At 39.2% G+C, this 12,536-nt stretch overlaps 1 protein-coding gene across 9 annotated transcripts in view; it reads right to left on the bottom strand.

The window, feature by feature from the left end:
- OSBPL9 (oxysterol binding protein like 9) overlaps positions 1-12,536 on the bottom strand; it is a 170,106-nt gene that overhangs the window by 48,138 nt on the left and 109,432 nt on the right. For 4 of the 9 annotated variants that reach the window (XM_055401919.2, XM_055401921.2, XM_088835287.1 and 1 more), the window contains one exon: positions 639-707. The exons of 2 other annotated variants lie outside the window; for them this stretch is intronic. In XM_055401919.2, coding sequence (XP_055257894.1) covers positions 639-707 — 69 coding nt within the window. Of the gene's footprint in view, positions 1-638; positions 708-11,033; positions 11,054-11,162; positions 11,321-11,577; positions 11,710-12,536 lie in introns of those variants that run through there. 3 more of the 9 variants (XM_055401929.2, XM_055401928.2, XM_055401930.2) reach the window with 3 other exon arrangements.

The following is a 12,536-nucleotide window of genomic DNA, read 5'->3' as shown; positions in this document are numbered from 1 at the left end:
GTGGGGAAAGGTGGTTTAAGGTCTTCTTGAGGTCAGAATCAGGAAATAAGAAAGTTATGAGTAATTTAAGGAACTGAGAAGAATAATGCAGAACAGGAAGGGCTATGACTGAATAACACTGTAAAAAGAAATTCACAAATGAGTAATTATTTTCATATCAAATCTTATTTCACAGCAAAAACTTAAAGGACTATGTACCCTATACTCAGTGCTTTCTCTTATACAGGACAAAGTAGTATACAATATGTTGTGAAACGAGAAACCCCGAAATTATTCCATGTAAGTCTCACAGGAAAGTTCAGAGTAACAAGAAAACAAAATAAGTGATCAGCAGCAGAACTGTAAAAGGGAATAACAGCTTAAAAATTTAACAAAGGAAAAACACCAAAGAAAACAAGACACCTAATGAAAAACAAATGGCATAAATCCAGACAAAAGTAGGTGATTTTTAAAGTAAAATTAGCATAACAGTCCTTAAATAAAATAATAAAAACTTTGCAGAAATGTTGTTTTGATTAAATATGAGTATTTGGAAAGTTTATGTTCACAGTTAGCAATTTGAGATGACATGCATCACAGATACGCTTTCAGCCAATTAAAGAAGTAGTATAGGGCATACTTACAATTGAATCACTTACAATTATTTTTGAAAATTCAAGAACTGGAGAGATACCAGAAGACTGGAAAAAAGCAAGTGTGGTACTGATCTTCCAAAAAGGTAAGGAAAAGAGAGAATAGAAAGTTACTATGCTGTGCGTCTGACATGAGTAATTAATTAAAGGAATAATAAGAGAAAAATCTGTAACTGTACAGAGGAAAAGTATCAATAGGTACATGAGCAGCAAGTGGCAAGTTAAAAAATAAATTTAAAAATTATGCCAAAATTTTTAATGGCTTTTCTGTTCCTTAGAAATTTATTAGCAAATTAAGTTTTATGAAAAATGACACCACTTTGTTTCTTCACCAAGTTACTCAAAAGTTGCTTTAATGATGAAAAAAGTATATTAAAGAAACCAGAAATATTAGTAAGGCCAAGATTTTATGTGGGGTATACTGATCAGTGACTTCCTTAGTTTATTAAAAATTTGGAAATATTTATAATCTGCCGTTTCTGTGGTTTACCCTCTTCAGCTAAAGGAAAATAGAATTTAGAGGTATAGAGAAGTTCTGAGAGTATGAATTTTTAACCCTAAAAAATATGCATATACCAATTTGTTTGGGGTAAAGATTTCCAATTCAAAAATATCCATAAAATTGAGCCTATTATTAAATTCTTTCCTCCAATGTAACTTCAGAACAGCATTTTCCATCTAAGTCAATGTTCTGATGGTCTAAGACTCCAAATTAGGTTCTCTTTTATCAACATGACAGTTATAGCTATTTTATCAACAACTGCTCAGTGCCCCAAGAATGCCCTAAACACTAAAGCCTTTTTCTATAGTTTTAAATACAAAACTAAACCTCTCAAGGTTGTTGGAAAGATGAAAGAATATACATAAAGTAACAAAACAGTTGTTGTTTTATTTCTTCTTCATAATGTGGAATTGAAAATAACCAGGATTCAGCACTGTATCCCAGACCCTAAACTAGGCCTAACGAACAGAAAAGTTTCTCAATGAATATTTGACGGATTAAAAACAAAATAAATTAACAGCTAGGTAATACACAAAACATACTCAACTCTAATAGAGAAGTATAATCGAGAAAAGGATACAAGCATAACTTAAACTGCATTTAACATTCCTTGAAAAAAAGGAAAATAAACAGTAAGCTGATGAACTCTGAAGAAAGCAGATAATAGTAATAAAAAAGGTATGAGAAATAGACAAAACTAGTACTAAAATACAGTCTTGGAAAACAGATCAGAAACAAAATTCCATATGAGATATTCAGAAAAGTATCAGGTATTATGCCTGAACCACAAAAGGTAAGTTGTGCTCAATTATTACCTTGGTAACAAAGAGTCAAACAATATAAAGAATCACTCTTTTCCATAAAATAAAAAGATTTTGAAAATACATTAGTTCTTTGAAAAACAAAATCATTTTTATCTTTAAATTTACAAAGAAAATAACTTCTCTTAAAAAACAAACACAACAACAAGTCTAAATTGCTAATATACTTGGGACAGAAAAGAGCTGCTTTGTCCAATAGGAATCAGGTACATACACTTTTGTCAAAATTCCTTAGCTTTATCATAACTCTTAGCACAACTGCTTACTCTTCATGATCTCTCTTCATCTAATACCACCACTGTTATGTAACCTTTTGACTTACAGAACAAAATACTAATATTGATTCCATAAAGTGATTTGATTACTTAAACAACTGCACAAGAAAGGTTTGGGTTTGTACCATTTTCCTCTATTTAAATCACTGATACCTTGTCTTTCCAAATGACTCTCCCAATTTATTCAGTAAAGTCATATGAAAACTTATTGCCAAAAGTAAATAGAACACACAAAAACCTGGAGTTTATAAACAGGGTGACCACTATCCCAGTTTGTCTGGGAGAGTCTCTTTTTATGCCTGTTGTCTGAACAAAATTATTAGCAGCATCCTTCACTCTCCAAGTGCTCCAGTTGGGACAATAAATTATATGTTCTCCCTCTCTATAAAGGTTGTAACTAAAATTTTAGAGATATAAATGTCTGGGAGGCATACAGATTGCCTCAAGATTTCAGAATGCAGCAAATGACTTAAAATATGAGTTTACAGCTTCTGAACGTAGAAAGTAAATTACAAAAATAAAATAGACATCAAAATTCAGACCAATTAATACTGGCTGAGTGATTACCTTATTCTAGACAGAGGCATGAATAATAAGATGCTATATTTTTGAAAAGTTATTTTATTCTCACACACACAGAAGTCTGAAATAAAACACACAAGAAGCAGATGTTACATCTACGAAGTGAGATTGAGAAAGAGGAGCATTTGAGACAAGGACTTCTTAATTTTTATTTTATACATTCATGATGCCTGATTTTTAAAAAATTAGTATTTAAATTCAAAAACTTTATGTAAAAAGTATTCAGAAACTATACAGGTTATATGTTTCAAAAATTTTATAACTCTTTTAACTTGCAAAATCATCAGCATTATTATTTCAAAATTATCAAACCCTAAAATGTCTTGAGAGAGTAAACGTGGTAATGCTAAAGCTGCTCAGATACATCTTTTCAAGCCAAATAAAATAAAGCATAACAAATTTATAACATTATTTATGATAAAGTATAAATTAGCACCCATGCACGCACGCACACACACACTAAGGAGAAAAATGGCCAGTAAAACAAAGCAAAATACCTAATTTTTTCCCCAAATCCTTCCTGCCAATTCCATGATCATGAGTCAACATTAAAGAAAGCAAACTAATAAAAAACAAAAATATCTACTATATAGGTACCCTAATTAACCACTGTTTGACCATGTGGTGCTGGCAGTTAATCAAAGCTTTATTTTTTACACGTTAATCGCTGGTCAGGCTACTGACAATATCTTTCATAAAATTAAAAGTCATAGATTAAGTCATTCCAGGATCTTAAATAAGCTCTGAGTTGCTTACTAGGATGGGATGCAAAAAATACATTCTTCCCCTTTCCAACCTCATATGACTGCCTGTCACTGAGCTTCACAGAATTTTGGAAAGCAAATTCTCATGATTTTCAAGGGTCCATCAAAAATGGAAGTTTCAGAAAGTCTCCTGGAAATGTGCTCTACATATAATGAGGAAAAATTCACGTTAAACACATGAATTATTAAAACTGAATGCTTCAGTAGTTCAAGTTTTCAAATAACTACAGAATTCTCATACTCATTCATAATACTTGTTGAAATTTGATTATGAAATGTTTCTACAAAATCTAATATATTTCTTTAACAAAACTGATCTCTCTGTATAGCAAACTACAACCAACTGAAACAAAACCACCAAGGGAAGTTAAATGATAAACTAGTCAGGCCAATAGACAATCGGTACTAAATGGCTTACTTCTCACAGAAAACAAGCAAACAAAATAGAACAAAAATAACCCTGAATTGGAAAGAATAGATTCTGTAACTGGCTTGGTGCTTATTCCTTTAAAATTACATATGCCGAAGCAGTTTTTGTATATCTGATTTAGCTGCCAGTGAACTTCAAACAGAAAGAAATAAATTGTTTTTACTAAGGCTGTTAAAAGTGTAATACAAAATTACCCTGATTACCCTGTTGTCAGAAATCTATCAAAAAGGTCTAAAATATGACTAGAATATATGTCTGACAGGACAAGACTCTTTTTACTCTCTACTTTATCCCCCAGGCTAGTGCTTAGTTTGTAGCAAGTGCTCAATAAAATTTTTGTAAATGAATGAATGAAGGAATTCTGAAATGAGCCAACCTGTTAGTATTTAAACATAAAAAGCAATCAAAGAAGTTCTTGCAGATTATAAATCAGAGTAACTCATTAAAAAAATCACAAATAACATCAAACTATTCTAAACAATTTATTATAAGTATGGCGGCTGAAAACTTTTAAGAATGGAAAGTTTTTAAGAGAAGAAAAATTAAATAGGAGGAAAGACACCACCTAGGCAGTTCAAGAAGCAAGACCAGATGACAACTAAAACAAACTTCTAAAAATTCATTCTCTCATGCCAAGTCTCATGAGCACAGTTTCATACATACTACTCTGGGTTTGGAATTCAGCATTACAATAATGATTTATTCACTGGGTGTTTATGACTATGACACTGCGCTGGATGCTCTGGACATGCCAAGATGAAACAGATACAGCTTGCAATCTGTAGTAGGAGATAAACATCTAACTACAAATAACCGCTCTGCAACACCTAACAGTTTCAAATCTGTTCAGTTCAGTTCAGTTCAGTCGCTCAGTCGTGTCCGACTCTCCGCGACCCCATGAATCACAGCACGCCAGGCCTCCCTGAGGAGATAAACATCTGTCTATAAATAACTGCTTCAAGCATGATAAATTACTATGAGAAAGGTACTAAGATATTCAAAAGAGAAAGTTAAGGGGATCAGAAAGGTGTCACAGAGATAGCATTTTGATTTGGACAAAGATGAGGAGGGGGAAACTATTACCAGCAGTGAGCAAGAGTGGGAAACATTATAAATAGATGAGATGTTTGAACTTTTCTTTAGGAGAGAAATGAGGGCAGGGTTAAGTAAACTAGCAAGGGATGCTAAGGTGCTCAGGAATCAGGAACAGCAGGAAGCCTTCATCACCCCCCAAGACTGAAGGAACAAGGAGGGAAACAATGCAGCTCTGAGCAGGCTCAAGGGACACTAGCTGTAGGATATAGCCACTGCTACAAATTCATCAAAGCAGAGAGAGAACAAGAGGAATAAATACCCCCAAAGGTTCTCTCTTTTTCTCCTTCCATCTTCTGTCCTTCCATTGGCTAAACCCTATGAGAAGATAGAAGGTAAAAAGGACTCTAGGTAACACAGGTTGTGAAGGTCAGCTTCCTGTGGCGGAGAGAGGCAAAGAGAATGAATTTGCAGGAAAATGGAGAGTAACCAGAAAAGCCATCTTTCCAGACTTAGGAGCAAGTATAAGCACAAAGAGAGGCTGAAAAGCACAAGGAGGTGAAATAAGGAACAATATTCTCTTGGAGAAGTATGTAAGATATTTTTCAGATGCAGATGCTGAATCAAAAGGAAACCAAAATCAGTGTCTGAATTGGAAAACTTACTGGGACTTAGGAGACTGAGGTGAGTAATGAATGAATACAAGCATCAGAGCAGCACCCCAGTTCTCTCTAGAGCGAACAGAAGAACAAAAATCATAGATGGTAGTCCTATTAGTCTAGTCTCTAACTGCGTGAGCTTGGGCAAGTCACTTGGCTTCTCTGAAACTGTTTTCTCCATTTTATAAATACATAGAGGCTGAATTAAAACTTTAAGATCCTTTCCAGTTATAAGAGTCTGTGAAGCCAGTATCTCCAAGTAAATAACCATATTCATCAGGTGAGTGAACAGCTCACCACACTGGAAAAACCAAGGGTCCATTTACTGGCTTTAAAAAAAAATTTAATTTCATTTAAACAAAGACAATAAGAACTTAAAGGTTCTAACTGCAGTTGGTTCCTCCACCACAGGACAAAAAAAAAGTCAAAACACAAGCAAATATTTAGTGTAACCTTGAAACTGAGTGAGGAAGATTAATGTAACCGGATTAAAAAACCTATTCTGGAATGCAGAGAATGCAAAGAAACATCCGAATAAGCAGAATACCTTGGTTGAAATGGCACATTTCAGAAAAAACAAAATTAGCTGCTCTGTCAATATAGCAAAGAAGCAAAGTTCTTAAAGGTGTTTCTAGAAATAAATGAACTCCTATAGTATTAATAACTCCCCCACCCTCCAACACACACACAGCAACCATTAACATTCCTTCGCAATACAAATATTCATTGAAGATCTGTTATGTGTCAGGTGCTATCAATATCTTCAAAGGACTTCTTTAAGGACAATACAGATAACAGCAAATACAATTAATCATTACCTAATCTTCTGGAATGATATCAGATTTCACCCTTTCTAAGCAGTCTCCCTGACTTCTCTAGCCAGCAACATGCTCTTTTTCCTATGATACTAACTACTACAGAACCAACTTGTACTGGTACCACTACTAGTACTCTTTCAACTATATTAGAGGCCACATAGTTAAAAAGATCTTCACGACCAAGATAGTCACGATAATGTGATCACTGACCTAGAGCCAGACATCTTGGAATGTGAAGTCAAGTGGGCCTTAGAAAGCATCACTACGAACAAAGCTAGTGGAGGGGATGGAATTCCAGTTGAGCTATTTCAAGTCTTGAAAGATGATGCTGTGAAAGTGCTGCACTCAATATGCCAGCAGATTTGGAAAACTCAGCAGTGGCCACAGGACTGGAAAAGGTCAGTCTTCATTCCAATCCCAAAGAAAGGCAATGCCAAAGAATGCTCAAACTACCGCACAATTGCACTCATCTCACACGCTAGTAAAGTCATGCTCAAAATTCTCCAAGCCAGGCTTCAGCAGTATGTAAACCGTGAACTCCCAGATGTTCAAGCAGGTTTTAGAAAAGGCAGAGGCACCAGAGATCAAATTGCCAACATCCGCTGGATCATGGAGAAAGCAAGAGAGTTTCAGAAAAACATCTATTTTTGCTTCATTGACTATGCCAAAGCCTTTGACTGTGTGGATCACAATAAACTGTGGAACATTCTGAAAGAGATGGGAATCCCAGACCACCTGACCTGCCTCTTGAGAAACCTGTATGCAGGTCAGGAAGCAACAGTTAGAACCAGTCATGGAACAACAGACTGGTTCCAAATAGGAAAAGGTGTACGTCAAGGTTGTATATTGTCACCTTGCTTATTTAACTTATATGCAGAGTACATCATGAGGAACGCTGGGCTGGAAGAAGCACAAGCTGGAATCAAGATTGCTGGGAGAAATATCAATAACCTCAGATATGCAGATGACACTACCCTTATGGCAGAAAGTGAAGAGGAACTCAAAAGCCTCTTGATGAAAGTGAAAGAGGAGAGTGAAAAGGTTGGCTTGAAGCTCAACATTCAGAAAACAAAGATCATGGCATCTGGTCCCATCACTTCATGGGAAATAGATGGAAAAACAGTGGAAACAGTGTCAGACTTTGTTTTTTTGGGCTCCAAAATCACTGCAGATGCTGATTGCAGCCATGAAATTAAAAGACGCTTGCTCCTTGGAAGGAAAGTTATGACCAACCTTGATAGTATATTAAAAAGCAGAGACATTACTTTGCCAACCAAGGTCCGTCTAGTCAAGGCAATGGTTTTTCCCGTGGTCATGTATGGATGTGAGAGTTGGACTGTGAAGAAAGCTGATCGCCGAAGAATCGATGCTTTTGAACTGTGGTGTTGGAGAAGACTCTTGAGAGTTCCTTATACTGCAAGGAGATCCAACCAGTCCATTCTAAAGGAGATCAATCCTGGATGTTCATTGGAGGGACTGATGCTAAAGCTGAAACTCCAATACTTTGGCCACCTCATGAGACGAGCTGACTCACTGGAAAAGACTCTGATGCTGGGAAAGGTTGGGGGCGGGAGGAGAAGGGGACGACGGAGAATGAGATGGCTGGATGGCATCACCGACTCTGTGGACATGAGTTTGAGTGAACTCCGGGAGTTGGTGATGGACAGGGAGGCCTGGCGTGCTGTGATTCATGGGGTCGCGGAGAGTCGGACACGACTGAGCGACTGAACTGAACTGAGTTTGGAAGAGGAGGCCTTTGCCTGAAATCCACTCACCATTTGTAACGTTGTTTCTACCGTTTTCTGCAGTCCTGTCTCTCAGGTGTGGCAGCAATTAGGGAGCTTGGTGACTTGGAATATATTTCTAACTCACATGGATAAACCAAGCTTCAGTACAATGAGTCAAAGGTTTGTACACTTAACGACATGATTAAGTCAAGTATTTTGATCATGTGCCAAGCACTAGACTAGGTTAGTCTAATCCAAGAACCAGATACGTGCACAAAAATCTATAGCATAGAGGTATGAACAAAGTGCTGTAGTAACACATGAAGGACAACAGTAATCCTAACTTGCTTTGCCTGAAGGAAGGAAGACATCAAAGAAAAAGTATCACAAAAATTGTATGTCAAAAGAAGTAGTGACATAGCACTGGATTGAATTCTAAGCAACTGTAATTTTAATCAAGAGGGAAAGGCAGTGACTGTGCAAAGAGCTATAAGGGGCTATGTCATGTTCCAAACAGGTAAGAGTTCATAATGCTACAGTAGATGCCCTGGGTAGGATGCCTGCAGCTGAGTCCACACCAAGAGTGATAATTATCACCAGGTTGTGAAGGGCCTTAAAGAACATTCTCAGCTGCTGGGCTTGGGCAAGGGGGAGCCAAAACAGACTTAAGCACAGCTGTGACTCAATGGGACCTGACTGTGGAAAAGAATATGGGTAGAGGGAGTCTAGTGACAGGGAGACTAGTTAAGTTTTGTGAAAGTTTAGGTGAGAGATGATGAGGGCCTGAGTTAAAACACTGTTATGTGGGAGAAAATAAAAAAAGGATAAACCCAAGAGCTATTTCTAGCGCAAATTAAACAGGATCTGGTAAATGGACATGGAAAATAAGGGAGATGGAAAATGGCTTTAAATGACTAATTTGCCTGTGTGTGGTGGAACTTCAATTAACAAGCACATCTTCAACCTAAGAATTATTCTTTCAAACATAATCTTTGCTTAAACATCTACTGGAAAATCTTCCTAAATATAATCTCGTGGTGGTTTAGTCGCTAAGTCGTGTCCAACTCTTCCAACCTGGCTGTGGCCTGCCAGGCTCCTCTGTCCATGGGATTCTCCAGGCAAGGATACTGGAGTGGGTTGCCATTTCCTTCTCCAAGGGATCTTCCTGACCCAGGAATCAAACCTGTGTCTCCTGCACTGTAGCCAGATTGTTCACTGACTGAGCTACAAGGGAAGCTTTAGTACAAATACAATCTTAGGCCAAGTACATTACAATATCCATAAAAAACTGGCTTTTTCTATAGAATCCCAATAAACATCAGTTCTCAGACACTGACAGAACTCAACATATCCCAGGGGACATCTCAGAATTTCCTTTTTAAAATAAAAGCATGATATCCTCTTTCTCAAATAAGAAACTGCAAACTGTGCAACTGCCTGATTTTCCAATCAGCAGAATATGGTTGTATCACAATGCTCTTTACTGCCTGAACCAAACTTATCAACTGGGGATGGCTCAGTAGTTAAGATTATTACCAATCTTTCCACACTAAAGGAAAAAAGACCACCACCTAAGACTTTGGAAATGTCAAAATGAATGTGACCAACATTGCAACCTAGTGTTTATTGAGGGGTACTTCAAGTAAAGTGTCATCTTTGTAAAAATCAAACTCAGAACATTTTGAAAATAGATCCAGCATCTCTGTTATCTTTCTAATTTCCCAAGTAAGCTCTCCAGACTGAAAATCTGATTTTTAGTGGTTTTTATCTTTCCTAGAATAGGAAAGGTAACATGGTATTTGAAGGAGTTGGGGTACATAAAAAGTGAAATTAAAAAAAAATTTATTAAATGTAACTGAAAGATGTTAACATTATTTATTAAAGGGCTTTATCACAAACTCAGTTCAATAAAGGAAATGTTCTGAGAGATGATTCACAGTGGATGAGAATTCCCAACTTAAAGTTCACTACAAGAATTCTTAAAACTGCAACTACTATTCTAAGATCTCTCCCACGTTCTTAACTCAATACTAGGAGAAATAATTCCTTGAATTGTTTTTGATTTCCTGAATACTGCTAAAAGTACAGTTTAATCAACAAGTAAAGCCAAATGTTACTTCAAATCGGCAAACAGACATTTTCTTAATCAATACATCTCTTACTCTTTCATATCATTGCCTTCTCCCTCTTTCACATCAAAAACACTTAAATATAGTAGGAATGATGCAATAAATGCATGATTCATACATGCTTCCTAGTCCATTGCTTATAGTCAACTTTCCATAACCAAGCTTACTGATAACCTAAACTTTTCCCTCCAGTTTTTAAGTGAACCCCATAAAACTATTCCAAAGTTTTCACTATTTTTTGCACAAACTACCCCCAAATCATAAAACCACCTCACACACACATACAAATAACAGCACCCATAATTATTACACACAAAAATATTGGCAAAGGCAAGAACACAGCCAAAAATAAAACAACAGAAAAGGTTTGGCCAGCAACAGGAAATTCAATTATTCGGCAACTGGTCAAAATTCAACTTTCACATTAAGAGAAAGTCTAACTCCTGTGTTCAATATCTTGAGACAGTTTTCGAAAGATTAGAGTTCCACGAAAATGAATCGGAAAAAGGGGAAGCGATTCTCTCCAGACTGGTTTGGTTGGTGGCGAATAACCTCTCCGGGGTACAGAAGGCCCCTGGTCTCAGCCTCCTACCATTTCGGCCGAAGAAGTGAGGAGAGTCTCGCGGAAGAGAGGGCCCGGACGGCCACATCGTCCTACTCACCCCAGGGGGCGACGGGATGGAGGCAGGGAGAGAATCACTCTCGCGCCCACGGCCTGGGCAAGCAGCAGGGGCCCTGGGAACTCAGGGGTGGGAGCCGGCCCCTCTCCCAGACCCTCCGGGTCTACTCACTCCGCAAGTGGCCACCAAGAAAGCCATTCGCCAAGGCCCCCGCCCTCTGTGCCTCCAGGGGAGGGAGCCGAAGGCTGCTTCCGAGCACCCTCTTCGGCCCCCACTCCGCCGTGTTACCGATGCGCTGCAGTTGGTCTCGTCAGCTTCTGCCTTTCCCGCGGGACAGCCCCTCACTCCCTACCCCTGCCCCGCCCCGCCCGAGGGACCGCACCGATTGGCTGACTCTGACGACTCCTGGCAAAGAGACCCCTGGCGATTGGCCATGGATCACCTGCGGTAAGGAGGTGAGCGGCCGACGATTGGCGGTTAGGCCAATTTCGGGGTGGAGAGGCGAGAGGGGTCGGCCGCGGCGGCCAGGCATCTGGACGGCCCGGCTCCTCAGCCTTCCCACCGCCTCGCGCAGCCCAAGACTCACCTCGGGGCTCTGGCCGGCTGCCGCACCCGGACCTATTCCTCGGGACTCGCGGCTGCCCCACCACGCCAATTGCTGCCCCCAGGAAAGGGAGCTCGAGGCTCGAGGGAGCTCAGCTAGGCTTCGGGGCTTCGGCCCCGAAGGTTCCCGAGCGTGGCGACTGGGAAAGACCCGGTCACAGACGCAAACGTGCTACACCTAAACCGACCTGCGTCTAGCACGACATCCACTATTTTGGCAGCTGTGGAGCCAAATTTCATCCGGATGACTACTTTTTCTTACTTCCGGAAAGTTGTTTGTGTCGCGAGGCGGGGGAGATAAAGGGAGGGGGAGATACCATATCAATAAAAAAAGTATCAGTGCCTGTTTATTAATCCAGGGAAACATGGGCTTGCTGTTGTGCCACAGCTCCATAAGAAATGTTGGTGGCTTGTGAAAATACTTTGGGAATCCAAATGACACAACTTCCTGGGCTTTGGGGACCTGAACTAAAAATCATCCAAACTGAGACACGAATAAATTACGGAGTTACTGATCTGGAGGGTAACTGCCTTCTGCTCTTACTATTTTTTCATTATGGTTATTTCAGTTCCGGTGCTCAGTCCTGTCCGACTCTGCGACCCCAATGGAATGCAACACGCCAGGCTTCCCTGCCCATCACCAACTCCTGGAGCTTACTCGAACTCATGTCCATCCAGTCAGTGATGCCATCCAACCATCGTCCCCTTCTCCTCTGGCCTTCAGTCTTTCCCAGCGAATCAGTTCTTCCCATCAGGTAGCCAAAGTATTGGAGCTTCAGCATCAGTCCTTCCAATGACTGTTGAGGACTGATCTCCTTTACGATTGACTGGTTTGATCTCCCTGCAGTCCAAGGGACTCTCAAGAGTCTTCTCCAACACCACAGTTCAAAAGCATCCATTCTTCGGCACTCAGCTTTCTTTATAGTCCAACTCTCATGTCCA

This window comes from Moschus berezovskii, chromosome 4 (assembly GCF_049115385.1).
Source record: "Moschus berezovskii isolate FMDL1 chromosome 4, NW_MosBer_1.0, whole genome shotgun sequence".
Lineage (NCBI taxonomy): Eukaryota > Metazoa > Chordata > Mammalia > Artiodactyla > Moschidae > Moschus > Moschus berezovskii.
The sequence above is the reverse complement of the archived record's forward strand: the minus strand, read 5'-3'. Positions and strand labels throughout refer to the sequence as shown.